This window comes from Scyliorhinus canicula, chromosome 17 (assembly GCF_902713615.1).
Source record: "Scyliorhinus canicula chromosome 17, sScyCan1.1, whole genome shotgun sequence".
Taxonomy (NCBI): Eukaryota; Metazoa; Chordata; class Chondrichthyes; order Carcharhiniformes; family Scyliorhinidae; genus Scyliorhinus; species Scyliorhinus canicula.
The window spans coordinates 999389-1016389 of NC_052162.1; the positions used below are offsets into that span (position 1 = coordinate 999389).

At 46.9% G+C, this 17001-nt stretch overlaps 1 protein-coding gene across 1 annotated transcript in view; it reads left to right on the plus strand.

The window, feature by feature from the left end:
* The window catches only part of map7d3 (MAP7 domain containing 3), a 125275-nt gene that overhangs the window by 95594 nt on the left and 12680 nt on the right, over nt 1-17001 (plus strand). The window contains exon 14 of the mRNA XM_038776080.1: nt 16881-16934. Coding sequence (XP_038632008.1) covers nt 16881-16934 — 54 coding nt within the window. The remainder of the gene's footprint in view (nt 1-16880; nt 16935-17001) is intronic.

Consider the following 17001-nt stretch of genomic DNA (forward strand, 5'->3'; position numbering starts at 1 on the left):
GCGTAGGAAGGAATGAGGAAATATACACAGAGGTAATGGGGGGGGGGGTGATTCACAAATAGCTTTCTGCTCAAAGAAGGTTCTTGCTCCAGTCTCTCACATTCCAACCAGAGCCAAGGATAAGGGAACCAAATTCAGAGCTCCTTAAATGATGAGCAATACTGTCATGTGAGAGTACCTTTAAGAAATGGGTGTTTATAAATGGGTGTGTATATAAATATCTGTAGTGAAAGTACCTTTAAGAAATAGGTGTTTAGTACTGCAGTGATGTCAGAGTGGGTGGAGCTGGGCAGTCTGTCAGCTTTTTACTTTTGTTTTAGGCTGTTTGCTGCAGGCTGTGTTTTAGTTTCGTTTTCAGTGTTGGAGCTGAAGCCAGACCAAGCAGGTGTACTGTTGATCTCTCTGCCATGAAAAGACTATCTCTTGATCATTTGGTGAATTCAGAATTATAAATGGTCTCCATAGTGAATGTAAACCTAATGTGCTTCTGGTAAAATGTGTTTTAAGTCTTATGGATGTTAAAAGGAAAGCTTAAAGGATTACGTAGTGTTGTATTCTTTGGGGGTTATATTTGAATTAATGGTTGCTAAGATGGTCACTGTGTTAAAAAGGTTAACTTGAGTTCATAGAATGAACATTGTTTTGCTTTAAAAAATACTTTTCCATTTCTGCTGTACCACACCTGTAGAGTGGGCCGTGTGCTCCCCATACCACAATCTATTAAAATTTGTGGGTCAGGTGAACTCCATGATACACTTTGGGGTTCTCTAAACCCTGGCCCATTACAATACCTTCTTAATTTATTTGGTTAGCCATCGGTCATTTTTCTTGTATTTTTGTGTCAGTAAGGAATGTGTAACTGTTGCGATGTGTTCATTCTTTTCTTAAGTATTGATTATCCACTGTCATGCAGATTAGGTGGATTGGTCATGCAAAAATTGCCCTTCGGTTAGGTACGGTTGCTGGGTTACGGGGATAGGATGGAAGTGTGGGCTTAAGTATGGTGCTCTTTCCAAGAGTCAGTGCAGACTCGATGGGCCAAATGGCCTCCTTCTGCACTGTAAATTCTATGATTCTATGCCTTTTAATTACATTTTTTATTCGTTCAAGAGATAAGGGCTTCGGTAATCTATCATCACCAACTCGCCCCTTATACTTTACTAATTTCCTTTATTTAGATTTGACCAGTCCACTTCCCATCCTAATGAAGAATCCATAATGTTATGGTTGCTAAAGGACCCTGCAGAACAAGAATATTAATTAACCTCTTCTCAATACCAATACGCATAATACCAAACCTACAATAGTCTTGGTTCCTCAACCAAAAATGCCTCAGGAATGTAAATCACTCCGTCCTACACCATCTCCCCAGCCATATATACATCTGGTCTGTTCCCCGAGCTCTCGCTACCATGTGGCACTTTTTTCAGGTCCTGCTTTTTAATTTGTTTCCGAGTTAGAACAAAGAACAAAGAAAATTACAGCACAGGAACAGGCCCTTCGGCCATCCCAGCCTGCGCCGATCCCAGGAACAGGCCCTTCGGCCCTCCCAGCCTGCGCCGATCCAGATCCTTTATCTAAACCTGTTGCCTATTTTCCAAGGATCTACTTCCCTCTGTTCCCGCCCGTTCATATATCTGTCTAGATGCATCTTAAATGATGCTATCGTGACCGCCTCTACCACCTCCGCTGGCAAAGCGTTCCAGGCACCCACCACCCTCTGCGTAAAAAACTTCCCACGAACATCTCCCTTAAACTTTCCCCCTCACCTTGAAATCATGACCCCTTGTAACTGACACCCCCACTCTTGGAAAAAGCTTGTTGCTATCCACCCTGTCCATACCTCTCATAATTTTGTAGAACTCAATCAGGTCCCCCCTCAACCTCTGTCTTTCCAACGAAAACAATCCTAATCTACTCAACCTTTCTTCATAGCTAGCACCCTCCATACCAGGCAACATCCTGGTGAACCTCCTCTGCACCCTCTCTAAAGCATCCACATCCTTCTGGTAATGTGGCGACCAGAACTGCACGCAGTATTCCAAATGTGGCCTAACCAAAGTCCTATACAACTGTAACATGACCTGCCGACTCTTGTACTCAATACCCTGTCCGATGAAGGCAAGCATGCCGTATGCCTTCTTGACCACTCTATCGACCTGCGTCGCCACCTTCAGGGTACAGTGGACCTGAACTCCCAGATCTCTCTGTACATCAATTTTCCCCAGGACCCTTCCATTGACCGTATAGCCCGCTCTTGAATTAGATCTTCCAAAATGCATCACCTCGCATTTGCCTGCATTGCACTCCATCTGCCATTTCTCTGCCCACCTCTCCAATCTATCTATATTTTGTTGTATTCTCTGACAATCCTCCTCGCTATCTGTAACTCCACCAATCTTAGTATCATCTGCAAACTTGCTAATCAGACCACCTATACCTTCCTCCAGATCATTTATGTATATCACAAACAACAGTGGTCCGAGCACAGATCCCTGTGGAACACCACTAGTCACCTTTCTCCATTTTGAGACACTCCCTTCCACCACTACTCTCTTAACGGGGCTGGTTTAGCACACTGGGCTAAATCACTCGCTTTTAAAGCAGACCAAGACAGGTCAGCAGCGCGGTTCAATTCCCGCACCAGCCTCGCCGAACAGGTGCCAGACTAGGGGCTTTTCACAGTAACTTCATTGAAGCCTACTTGTGACAATAAGCGATTTTCATTTAATTTTTCATTTCTCTGTCTCCTGTTGCCCAGCCAATTCTTTATCCATCTAGCTAGTACACACGTATATAAGGAGCAAGAGGGTAACTAGAGAAAGGATTGGCCCACTCAAAGACAAAAGAGGGAATTTATGCGTGGAGTCAGAAGAAATGAGTGAGATTCTTAATGAGTACTTTGCATCGGTATTCACCAAGGAGAGGGACATGACGGATGTTGAGGCTAGGGATGGATGTTTAAATACTCTCGGTCATGTCGGCATAAGGAAGGGGGAGGTTTTGGGTATTCTAAACGACATTAAGGTGGACAAGTCCCCAGGACCGGATGGGATCTATCCCAGGTTACTGAGGGAAGCGAGGGACGAAATAGCTGGGGCCTTAACAGATATCTTTGCAGCATCCTTGAGCACGGGTGAGGTCCCGGAGGACTGGAGAATTGCTAATCTTGTCCCTTTGTTTAAGAAGGGTAGCAGGGATAATCCAGGGAATTATAGACCTGTGAGCTTGACGTCAGTGGTAGGCAAACTGTTGGAGAAGGTACTGAGGGATAGGATCTATTCACATTTGGAAGAAAATAGACTTATCAGTGATAGGCAGCATGGTTTTGTGCAGGGAAGGTCATGTCTTACAAACCTAATAGAATTCTTTGAGGAAGTGACAAAGTTAATTGATGAGGGAAGGGCTGTAAGATGTCATATACATGGACTTCAGTAAGGCGTTTGATAAAGTTTCCCACCTGTCCCTTTGCGTTCATCATCTCTTCCCTGTCTACTCTGCCCCTTAGTCACATCGAGTTTATTATCTAGTACCTTACAGACTTTAGTTGCTGCCTCTTTACTGACCTCTAACTTCCTAATCTGGTTCCCATCCCCCTGCCACATTAGTTTAAAATCTCCCCAACAGTGTTAGCAAAAGCACCCCCTAGTTCTCCAGATTCTGCTTACAGGACCTCATCCCTGTTTTCTTTAGGGAGATCCTTGAGGCAATACACCATCCTGATGTCATGTCTGTGGCAGCAGAAACATCTATCTGTTCCCCTTATAACACCAGGTTAAAGTTCAACAGGTTTGTTTCAAATCACTAGCTTTCGGAGCGCTGCTCCTCTTCATTCAGAGGTACAAACCTCTTCATTCACGTGACGAAGGAGCAGTGCTCCGAAAGCTAGTGATTTGAAACAAACTTGGCAGAATGGTAGAATCCCCTATCATTGTTCCCGTACTGGCAGCACGGTGGCACAGTGGTTAGCATTGCTGCCTACGGCGCTGAGGACCCGGGTTCGAATCCCGGCCCTGGGTCACTGTCCGTGTGGAGTTTGCACATTCTCCCCGTGTCTGCGTGGGTTTCACCCCCACAACCCAAAAATGTACAGGATAGGCAAATTGGCCGTGCTAAATTGCCCCTTAATTGGAAAAAATAATTGGGTACTTTAAATGTATTTTTTTTTTAAGTCATTGTTCCCGTACCATCCCCCCCAGAACAGGCGCCGGAATGTGGCGACTAGGGGCTTTTCACGGTAACCTGATTTGAAGCCTACTTGTGACAATAAGCGATTTTCATTTCTCCCACTCTTCCCTTTCCTTCCCCTGCCCCGATGCATCCGAGCCACTCGTGGTGCCACAGACCTGGCTCTCAAAGGTGGAGGGTGAATAGCCAGAGGTGGTAGTACACATAGGTACCAATGACATCGGCAGGAAGAGCGACAAGGTCCTGCAGAAAGAGTTCAGGGAGTTAGGCAGTAAGCTAAAAAGCAGGACCTCTAGCGTTGTAATCTCAGAAATATGCCAGTAAGGCTAGAAATAGGAGGATAGTGCAGCTAAACACGTGGCTAAACAGCTGGTGTAGGAAGGAGGGTTTCAGATTTCTGGACCACTGGGATCTCTTCTGGGACAGGTAGGACCTGCAGGAGATGGACGGGTTTCATCTAAACTCGAGCCGCACCAATATCCTGGCTGGGAGGGTTGCTAGTGACACTCTGGAGGATTTAAACTAGTATGGCAGGGGGGTGGGAACCAGAGCATTAGCTTAGAAGGTGTCATAACTGAAGAGGAAATAGAGAACAAAAATAACAGTGTGTAATGGAACCTACGAGGGAACAAGCGGTCCTAGATCTGGTCCTGTGTAATGAGACAGGATTGATTCATGATCTCATCGTTAGGGATCCTCTCGGAAGGAGCGATCACAATATGGTGGAATTTAAAATACAGATGGAGGGTGAAAAGGTAAAATCAAATACTAGTGTTTTGTGCTTAAACAAAGAAGATTACAATGGGATGAGAGATGAACTAGCTAAGGTAGACTGGGAGCAAATACTTTATGGTGGAACAGTTGAGGAACAGTGGAGAACCTTCCAAGCGATTTTTCACAGTGCTCGGCAACGGTTTATACCAACAAAAAGGAAGGACGGTAGAAAGAGGGAAAATCGATCATGGATATATAAGGAAATAAGGGAGAGTATCAAATTGAAGGAAAAAGCATACAAAGTGACAAAGATTGCTGGGAGACTAGAGGACTGGGAAATCTTTAGGGGGCAACAGAAAGCTACTAAAAAAGCTATAAAGAAGAGTAAGATAGATTATGAGAGTAAACTTGCTCAGAATATAAAAACAGACAGTAAAAGTTTCTACAAATATATAAACAAAAAAGAGTGGCTAAGGTAAATATTGGTCCTTTAGAGGATGAGAAGGGAGTTTTAATAATGGGAGATGAGGAAATTGCTGAGGAACTGAACAGGATTTTTGGGTCGGTCTTCACAGTGGAAGACACAAATAACATGCCAGCGACTGATAGAAATGAGGCTATGACAGGTGAGGACCTTGAGAGGATTGTTATCACTAAGGAGGTAGTGATGGGCAAGCTAATGGGGCTAAAGATAGACAAGTCTCCTGGCCCTGATGGAATGCATCCCAGAGTGCTAAAAGAGATGGCTAGGGAAATTGCACATGCACTAGTGATAATTTACCAAAATTCACTAGACTCTGGGGTAGTCCCGGTGGATTGGAAATTAGCAAACGTGACACCACTGTTTAAAAAAGGAGGTAGGCAGAAAGTGGGTAATTATAGGCCAGTGAGCTTAACTTCGGTAGTAGGGAAGATGCTGGAATCTATCATCAAGGAAGAAATTGCGAGGCATCTGGATAGAAATTGTCCCATTGGGCAGACGCAGCATGGGTTCATAAAGGGCAGGTCGTGCCTAATTAATTTAGTGGAATTTTTTGAGGACATTACCAGTGCAGTAGATAATGGGGAGCCAATGGATGTGGTATATCTGGATTTCCAGAAAGCCTTTGACAAGGTGCCACACAAAAGGTTGCTGCATAAGATAAAGATGCATGGCATTAAGGGTAAAGTAGTAGCATGGATAGAGGATTGGTTAATTAATAGAAAGCAAAGAGTGGAGTGAGGGATGGGGAGGGGCGCAAAGTAGAGGACCCGGCAGGATTGAATAAGGTATTCCAGGACTTCTATCGCAAGCTGTATACTTCGGAGCCGCCGGAAGAACCAGAGGAGATGAAAAGGTTTCTGGACGGGTTAACCTTCCCAACAGTAGGTGGGGGGCGAGTGGATGAGCTGGGGGCCCCGATTAGAGTAGAGGAGGTATTGGGGGGCCTAAGGCCATGCAGTCGGGGAAAGCCCCAGGGCCGGATGGATACCCAGTAGAGTTCTATAGGAAGTTTTCTGAGCTGGTGGGCCCGGTCTTGGCGAGGGTTTTCAATGAGGCAAGGGACAGAGGGACCCTGCCGCCGACAATGTCGCAAGCCACTATATCACTGATATTGAAGCGGGGTAAAGACCCGGAGGTGTGCGGGTCCTACAGGCCAATCTCCCTGATTAATGTTGACGCCAAGCTCCTGGCAAAGGTACTGGCGGTTAGAATGGAGGACTGTGTACCGGAGGTGATTGGGGAGGATCAAACTGGGTTCGTGAAAGGTAGGCAGCTGGCGGCCAACCTGAGAAGATTACTTAATGTGATAATGATGCGCCGGCGGGCAGGGAGGTGGAGGTAGTGGTGGCGATGGACACCGAGAAGGCCTTTGACCGGGTGGAGTGGGACTATCTATGGGAGGTGCTCGGACGGTTTGGGTTCGGGGAGGGATTGGTGGATTGGATCAAATTATTATATCAGGCCCCGAGGGCCAGCGTCAGGACTAACCGAGAAGTGTCGGAGTACTTTAGGTTGTACCGAGGGACCAGACAGGGCTGCCCGCTCTCCCCGCTGCTGTTTGCGCTGGCCATAGAGCCGCTGGCGATTGCGCTGAGAGCCCCAGAGGGATGGAAGGGGATGGTGAGGGGCGGGGTAGAACATAGGGTCTCTCTTTACGCAGACGACCTGCTCCTGTACGTGTCGGACCCAGTGGCCGGGATGGGAAGTATACTGGGAATGTTGAGGAAGTTCGGCCAGTTCCCAGGATACAAATTAAAGTGAAATTAAATAGAAATAAGAGTGAAATGTTTGTGGTCCAGGCAAGGGGCCAGGAGAACCGATTGAGAGGGCTACCGTTTAGGCTGGTTGAGGAAAATTTCCGGTATTTGGGAATTCAGGTGGCATGAGACTGGGGCAGGCTGCATAAGTTAAATTTAGCCAGGGTGGTGGAGCAAATGAAGGGAGAGTTTCGGAGATGGGATGCACTCCCGCTGTCGCTGGCAGGGAGGGTGCAGACTGTAAAGATGACAATCCTCCCTAGATTCCTGTTTGTTTTTCAGTGCCTCCCGATCTTTGTCCCACAGTCCTTCTTCAAAAGAGTTAACAGGATGATCATGAGCTTTGTCTGGGCGGGAAAATCCCCGCGGGTGAAGAAGGCGATGTTGGAGAGGAACCGCAGCGAGGGAGGGCTGGCTTTGCCGAGTCTGATTAATTATTACTGGGCGGCCAACATCGCTATGATAAGGTGGTGGATGGTGGATACGGGGTCTATCTGGGAGCGGGTGGAGGCGGCTTCGTGCAGGGGCTCGAGCTTGGCAGCCCTGGTCATGGCTCCTCTACCGCTGCCGCCGGCCAGGTATTCCACCAGCCCGGTAGTGGTGGCGACCCTGCGGATATGGGGCCAGTGGAGGAGGCATGTGGGGGAGATGGGGGCGTCTGTCTGGGCGCCAATCTGCGACAACCATCGGTTTGCCACCGGCAGTATGGATGGGGGGTTTCGAGTATGGCGGCGGGCGGGGGTGGGAAGGGTGGGTGATATGTTCCTGGAAGGGAGCTTTGCAAGTTTGAGGAGCTTGGAGGAGAAATTTGGGCTGGTATGGGGAAATTATTTTAGGTACCTACAATTGCGGGACTTTGTTCATAGACAGGTCCCATCTTTCCCACGCCTCCCGCCAATGGGGATCGTAGACAGAATAGTCTCTAGGGGGGAAGAAGGGGAGGGTAGAGTCTCGGGTATTTATAAGGTGCTCATGAGGGAGGAAGGGTCCCAGATGGAGGAACTGAAACTTAAATGGGAGGAGGAGCTAGGTGGGGAAATGGAGGACGGGCTGTGGGCAGAGGCCCTGAGTAGGGTAAATTCGACCGCGACATGTGCCAGGCTCGGGCTGATTCAATTTAAGGTCGTTCACCGGGCCCATATGACAGTGGCTCGGATGAGCAAATTCTTTGGGATAGAGGACAAATGCGCTAGGTGCGCGGGAGGACCAGCGAACCACGTTCACATGTTTGGGCATGCCCTAAGCTGAGGGGGTACTGGGAGGGATTTGCGGACGTCATGTCCCGGGTGCTAAAAACAAGGGTGGTGATGAGCCCAGGGGTGGCAATTTTTGGGGTTTCGGAAGACCCAGGAGTCCAGGGGGTGAAAGAGGCCGATGTTTTGGCCTTTGCTTCCCTGATAGCCCAGCGACGAATACTATTGGCGTGGAGGGACTCAAAGCCCCTGAAGACTGAGTTGTGGCTTGCGGACATGTCGAGTTTCCTGGGTATGGAAAAAATTAAGTTCGCCTTGAGGGGATCTGTACAGGGGTTCACCCGGAGGTGGCAACCATTTATTGACTTCTTTGCGGGAGAGTGAGCGTCAGCAGGGGGAGGGGGGGGAGAGTAGAGTAGAGTAGGAGGGATAAAATGGTGGGTAGTACTGGTGGGAGAGGAGCGGGCTTGTGCAGTATGTTACTATTGAAGTATTGAAAGTAAATGGATGTTTGCACATTTCTGCCTTTTTTGCTTTCTTTCTGTTGATGTCTGTAACTGTTTACAAAGCCAAAAACTACCTCAATAAAATTGTTTATTTAAAAAAAAAGAGAAAGCAAAGAGTGGGGATTAATGGGTGTTTCCCTGGTTGGCAATCAGTAGCTAGTGGTGTCCCTCAGGGATCCGTGTTGGGCCCACAATTGTTCACAATTTACAGAGATGATTTGGAGTTGGAACCAAGTGCAATGTGTCCAAGTTTAAAGACGACACTAAGATGAGTGGTAAAGCGAAAAGTGCAGAGGATACTGGAAGTCTGCAGGGGGATTTGGATAAGTTAAGTGACTGGGCTAGGGTCTGGCAGATGGAATACAATGTTGACAAATATGAGGTTATCCATTTTGGTAGGAATAACAGCAAACGGGATTATTATTTAAATGATAAAATATTAAAGCATGCTGCTGTGCAGAGAGACCTGGGTGTGATAGTGCATGAGTCACAGAAAGTTGGTTTACAGGTGCAACAGGTGATTAAGAAGGCAAATGGAATTTTGTCCTTCATTGCTAGAGGGATGGAGTTTAAGACTAGGGAGGTTATGTTGCAATTGTATAAAGTGTTAGTGAGGCCGCACCTGGAGTATTGTGTTCAGTTTTGGTCTCCTTACTTGAGAAAGGACGCACTGGCACTGGAGGGTGTGCAGAGGAGATTCACGAGGTTAATCCCAAAGCTGAAGGGGTTGGATTACGAGGAGAGGTTGAGTAGACTGGGACTGTACTCGTTGGAATTTAGAAGGATGAGGGGGGATCTTATAGAAACATATAAAATTATGAAGGGAATAGATAGGACAGATGCGGGCAGGTTGTTTCCACTGGCGGGTGAAAGCAGAACTAAGGGGCATAGCCTCAAAATAAGGGGAAGTAGATTTAGGACTGAGTTTAGGAGGAACTTCTTCACCCAAAGGGTTGTGAATCTATGGAATTCTTTGCCCAGTGAAGCAGTTGAGGCTCCTTCATTAAATGTTTTTAAGGTAAAGATAGATCGTTTTTTGAAGAATAAAGGGATTAAGGGTTATGGTGATCGGGTCGGAAAGTGGAGCTGAGTCCACAAAAGATCAGCCATGATCTCATTGAATGGCGGAGCAGGCTCGAGGGGCCAGATGGTCTACTCCTGCTCCTAGTTCTTATAAGAGAACAGCGTCAGCCTCAAGCAGAGCAAAAAAGATGACGTGTGAGAAGGGAGGTGGTCAATGCAAGACTGAGGGTGTTGTACCTAAATGCGTGCAGTATACGGAACAAGATAAATGAGCTTGTTGCTCATTTTGAAATTGCCGGTATGATATTGTGGGCATCACCGAGTCGTTGCGGCAAGGGAATCAGGGCTGGGATCTAAATATCCAAGGGTATGTCGAAAGGACAGGCAGATGGGCAAAGGGGGCGGGGTTGTATTGTTAGTAAGGAATGAAGTTAAATCGATAGCAAGGAGCGATTATACGATCAAAAGGCATAGAATCTCTGTAGGTAGAGTTGAGGAATCGCAGAGGTAAAAAGACCCTGATGGGAGCTATGTACAGGCCCCCTAGCAGTAGTCAGGATAGATAGAGATAGAGAAATACAGCACAGAACAGGCCCTTCGGCCCACGATGTTGCGCCAAACTTTTGTCCTAGGTTAATCAAAGAATTTTGGACAATTTTACATGGCCAATCCACCCAACCTGCACATCTTTGGACTGTGGGAGGAAACCGGAGTACCCGGAGGAAACCCACGCAGTCACGGGGAGGATGTGCAGACTCCACACAGACAGTGACCCAAGCCGGAATCGAACTTGGGACCCTGGAGCTGTGAAGCAATTGTGCTATCCACAATGCTACCGTGCTGCCCTTAAGTTAACCTACACTCCATTATTCTACCCTAATCCATGTACCTATCCAATAGCCGCTTGAAGGTCCCTAACGTTTCCGACTCAACTACTTCCACAGGCAGTGCATTCCATGCCCCCACTACTCTCTGGGTAAAGAACCTACCTCTGACATCCCCTCTATACCTTCCACCATTTATCTTAAATTTATGTCCTCTTGTAATGGTGTGTTCCACCCGGGGAAAAAGTCTCTGACTGTCTACTCTATCCATTCCCCTAATCATCTTATAAACCTCTATCAAGTCGCCCCTCATCCTTCTCCGTTCTATTGAGAAAAGGCCTAGCACCCTCAACCTTTCCTCGTATGACCTACTCTCCATTCCAGGCCACATCCTGGTAAATCTCCTTTGCACCTTTTCCAAAGCTTCCACATCCTTCCTAAAATGAGGTGACCAGAACTGCACACAGTACTCCAAATGTGGCCTGACCAAGGTTTTGTACAGCTGCATCATCACCTCACGGCTCTTAAATTCAATCCCTCTGCTAATGAACGCTAGCACACCATAGGCCTTCTTCACAGCTCTATCCACTTGAGTGGCAACTTTCAAAGATCTATGAACATAGACCCCAAGATCTCTTTGCTCCTCCACATTGCCAAGAACCCTACCGTTAACCCTGTATTCCGCATTCATATTTGTCCTTCCAAAATGGACAACCTCACACTTGTCAGGGTTAAACTCCATCTGCCACTTCTCAGCCCAGCTCTGCATTCTATCTATGTCTCTTTGAAGCCGACAACAGCCCTCCTCATTATCCACAACTCCACCAATCTTCGTATCATCTGCAAATTTACTGACCCACCCTTCAACTCCCTCATCCAAGTCGTTAATGAAAATCACAAACAGCAGAGGACCCAGAACTGATCCCTGCGGTACACCACTGATAACTGGGCTCCAGGCTGAATATTTGCCATCCACCACCACTCTCTGTCTTCTATCGGTTAGCCAGTTTGTTATCCAACTGGCCAAATTTCCCATTATCCCATGCCTCCTTACTTTCTGCACAAGCCTACAATGGGGAACTTTATCAAATGCCTTACTAAAATCCATGTACACTACATCCACTGCTTTACCTTCATCCACATGCTTGGTCACCTCCTCAAAGAAGTCAATAAGACTTGTAAGGCAAGACCTACCCCTCACAAATCCGTGCTGACTATCCCTAATCAAGCAGTTCCTTTCCAGATGCTCAGAAATCCTGTCCCTCAGTACCCTTTCCATTACTTTGCCTACCACCGAAGTAAGACTAACTGGCCTGTAATTCCCAGGGTTATCCCTATTCCCTTTTTTAAACAGGGGCACGACATTCGCCACTCTCCAATCCTCTGGTACCACCCCTGTTGACAGCGAGGACGAAACGATCAATTTCATTTCTTGCTTCCCATAGAATCCTTGGATATATCCCTTCAGGCCCGGGGGACTTGTCTATCCTCAAGTTTTTCAAAATGCGCAACACATCTTCCTTCCTGACAAGTATCTCCTCGAGCTTATCAGTCTGTTTCACACTGTCCTCCCCAACAATATGGCCCCTCTCGTTTGTAAATACTGAAGAAAAATACTTGTTCAAGACCTCTCCTATCTCTTCAGACTCCATACACAATCTCCCGCTACTGTCCTTGATCGGACCTACCCTCGCTCTAGTCATTCTCATATTTCTCACATATGTGTAAAAGGCCTTGGGGTTTTCCTTGATCCTACCTGCCAAAGATTTTTCATGCCCTCTCTTAGCTCTCCTAATCCCTTTCTTCAGTTCCCTCCTGGCTATCTTGTATCCCTCCAGCGCCCTGTCTGAACCTTGTTTCTTCAGCCTTACATAAGTCTCCTTCTTCCTCTTAACAAGACATTCAACCTCTCTTGTCAACCATGGTTCCCTCACTCGACCATCTCTTCCCTGCCTGACAGGGACATACATATCAAAGACACGCAGTACCTGTTCCTTGAACAAGTTCCACATTTCACTTGTGTCCTTCCCTGACAGCCTATGTTCCCAACTTCTACACTTCAATTCTTGTCTGACAGCATTGTATTTACCCTTCCCCCAATTATAAACCTTGCCCTGTTGCACGCACCTATCCCTCTCCATAACTAAAGTGAAAGTCACAGAATTGTGGTCACTACCTCCAAAATGCTCCCCCACTAACAAATCTATCACCTGCCCTGGTTCATTACCAAGTACTAAATCCAATATGGCCTCCCCTCTGGTCGGACAATCTACATACTGTGTTAGAAAAGCTTCCTGGACACACTGCACAAACACTACCCCATCCAAACTATTTGATCTAAAGAGTTTCCACTCAATGTTTGGGAAGTTGAAGTCACCCATGACTACTACCCTGTGACTTCTGCACCTTTCCAAAATCTGTTTCCCAATCTGTTCCTCCACATCTCTGCTGCTATTGGGGGGCCTATAGAAAACTCCCAACAAGGTGACTGCTCCTTTCCTATTTCTGACTTCAACCCATATTACCTCAGTAGGCAGATCCCCCTCGAACTGCCTTTCTGCAGCTGTTATACTATCTCTAATTAACAATGCCACCCCCCCCACCTCTTTTACCATCCTCCCTAATCTTGTTGAAACATCTATAACCAGGGACCTCCAACAACCATTTCTGCCCCTCTTCTATCCAAGTTTCCGTGATGGCCACCACATCGTAGTCGCAAGTACCGATCCATGCCTTAAGTTCACCCACCTTATTCCTGATGCTTCTTGCATTAAAGTATACACACTTCAACCCATCTCCTTGCCTGCAAGCACTCTCCTTTGTCAGTGTTACCTTCCCCACTGCATCACTACGTGCTTTGGCGTCCTGAATATCGGCTTCCTTAGTTGCTGGACTACAAATCCGGTTCCCATTCCCCTGCCAAATTAGTTTAAACCCTCCCGAAGAGTACTAGAAAACCTCCCCCCCCCCCCCCCCCCCCCCCCCCCCCCAAGGATATTGGTGCCCCTCTGGTTCAGATGCAACTCGTCCTGCTTGTACAGGTCCCACCTTCCCCAGAATGCGCTCCAATTATCCAAATACCTGAAGCCCTCCCTCCTACACCATTCCTGCAGCCACGTGTTCAACTGCACTCTCCCCCTATTCCTAGCCTCGCTATCACGTGGCACCGGCAACAAACCAGAGATGACAACTCTGTCTGTCCTGGCCTTTTAACTTCCAGCCTAACTCCCTAAACTTGTTTATTACCTCCACACCCTTTTTCCTACCTACGTCGTTGGTACCAATGTGCACCACAACTTCTGGCTGCTCACCCTCCCCCTTCAGGATCCTGAAGACACGATCCGAGACATCCCTGGCCCTGGCACCCGGGAGGCAATATACCTTTCGGGAGTCTCGCTCGCGACCACAGAATCTCCTATCTATTCCCCTAACCATTGAATCTCCTATTACTATTGCTTTTCTATGCTCCCCCCTTCCCTTCTGAGCCCCAGAGCCAGACTCAGTGCCAGAGACCTGGCCGCTGGGGCCTTCCCCCGGTAGGTCATCCCCCCCCCCAACTAGCTAGTAATAGAAAGAAAGAAGGGAAGAGTTTTTTTCGATATATAAAAGGTAAGAGAGGCAAAAATAATATTGGACCACTGGAAAACGTGGCTGGAGAAGAAATAATAGGAAACAAAGAAATAGCAGAGGAACTGAATAGTTACTTTGCATCAGTCTTCACGGTGGAAGACACCAGTGGGATGCCAGAGCTCCAGGAGAATCAGGGCAGAGGTGAATGCAGTGACCATTACTAAGGAGAAGGTTCTGGAGCAACTGAAATGCTGAAGGTGGATAAGTCACCTGGACCGGATGGACTACACCCCAGGGTTCTAAAAGTGATAGCTGATGAGATTATGGAGGCATTGGTGTTGATCTTTCAGTGATCACTGGAGCCTGGAAGGGTCCCAGAGGACTGGAAAGTGCTAATGTAACACCACTGTTTAAGAAGGGAGGGGGGCAGAAGATGGGACATTATAGGCTGGTTAGCCTGACTTTGGTCATTGGTAAGATTTTAGAGTTCGTTATTAAAGATGAGATCGCGGAGTTCTTGGAAGTGCATGATAAAATAGGACTGAGTCAGCACGGCTTCGTCAAAGGGAGGTTGTGTCTGACAAATCTGTTAGAGTTCTTTGAGGAGGTAACAAGGAAGTTAGAAAAAGGACAACCAGTGGACGTGATTTATTTAGATTTCCAGAAGGCCTTTGACAAGGTGCCGCATAGGACACTGTTCAATAAGGGTCCATGGTGTTTAGGGTAAGATCATGGCATGCCAGAAGGCAGAGAGTGGGGATAAAGGGGTCTTTTTCAGGATGGCAGCCGGTGACTAATGGTGTGCCTCAGGGGTCGGTGCTGGGACCACAACTTTTCACAATATACATTAATGATCTGGAGGAAGGAGCTGAAGGGACTGTTGCTAAGTTTGCAGATGATACAAAGATCTGTGGAGGGACAGGTTGTATTGAGGAAGCGAGGGGGCTGCAGAAGGATTTGGACAAACTAGGAGAGTGGGCAATGAAGTGGCAAATGCAATACAATGTGAAAAAGTGAGATTGTGCACTTTGGAAGGAATAATTTAGGCATAGACTATTTTCTAAATGGGGAAATGCTTAGGAAATCAGAAGCACAAAGGGACTTGGGAGTCCTTGTTCGCGATTCTTTTCAGGTTAACGTGCAGGTTCAGTCGGCAGCTAGGAAGGCAAATGCAATGTTAGCATTCATGTCAAGAGGGCTAGAATACAAGACCAGGGATGTACTTCTGAGGCTGTATAAGGCTCTAGTCAGACCCCATTTGGAGTATTGGGAGCAATTTTGGGTCCCTTATCTAAGGAAGGATGTGCTGACCTTGGAAAGGGTCCAGAGGAGGTTCACAAGAATGATCCCTGGAACGAAGAGCTTGTCGTATGAGGAATGGTTGAGGACTCTGGATCTGTACTCGTTGGAGTTTAGAAGGATGAGGGGGGGGATCTTATTGAAACTTACAGGATACTGTGAGGCCTGGATAGAGTGGACGTGGAGAGGATGTTTCCACTTGTAGGAAAAACTAGAACCAGAGGACACCATCTCAGATTAAAGAGACGATCCTTTAAAACAGAGATGAGGAGGAATTTCTTCAGCCAGAGGGTGGTGAATCTCTGGAACTCTTTACCGCAGAAGGCTGTGGAGGCCAAATCACTGAGTGTCTTTAAGACAGAGATAGATAGGTTTTTGATTAATCAGGGGATCGGGGTTATGGGGAGAAGGCAGGAGAATGGGGCTGAGAAAAATATCAGCCATGATTGAATGACAGAATAGACTCAATGGTCCGAGTGGCCTAATTCTGCTCCTATGTCTTATGGCCTTATGGTCTTGCTGATCTCCCCTAGAAACCACCTCCCCAGCTGTATCCAAAACAAAAAACTTATTAGAGGGGGAGGTGGACCCCAGGGACCCTGCCCTGCCTGTTTGGCTGTCAGGCATTCCCTTTCTGCCTGTACAAAGTGACCACCTGACTGTACCTGCTATCAGAATGCTGGGCAGTCGACCTAGTAGAGGCATGGACTCTCCTGTGCTATAACGTAGGAGCAGGAGTAGGCCATTTGGCCCATTCACGCATGCTCCGCCATTCAGTATGATCATGGCTGAGCCCCAATCCCTACCATATTCCTGCACTAAAATTTCAAAAATGATCTGTCTCTTTCTTGAATAATGGCTCGATAATTGTTACAGGTCTTTCAAGGTGCTGGCATGATGTGTCAAATGGCCTCCTGCCCTGTATCATTTGATGATGCTATATCCTCACTAGTTGGTTTGAAGATACTTAAATATAGTACGGGAGTTGGATAGAAAATATTGAGGAACTTGCTGTAACTTGTTTCCCTGTCCATGTTGCCTGTATTGTGCCTTAGTAAGTGTAGGTCTGGGGGATAACAGCTTTAAGTATGAGCAGGAAATAGTTTAGTCTCTGTCAGTTGGAACAAATCCTGCTGGGACATCGGTATTACTGCCCACAAGCTTCTACATTCTTCCATATTTGTAACACGTTTCCTTTGTACCAATGAGTTTGGATGTTTTCATTCCTGGTGTCACACACAAGTAAATTCTTTCCTATAACTTCACTGCAGTGTTAATGTAAGTCTATTTGTGACAATAAAGATTATTATTATAATTAACAGAGAATTGCAGAGATTATGACAAGAACACGGACGCCTGACCAAGGCGAATCAAAGGTAATGGATTTTGAGCAGTTTTGTGTTTCAAACTTCATTTCTCAAAGTTTGAATGATTTTCCACACT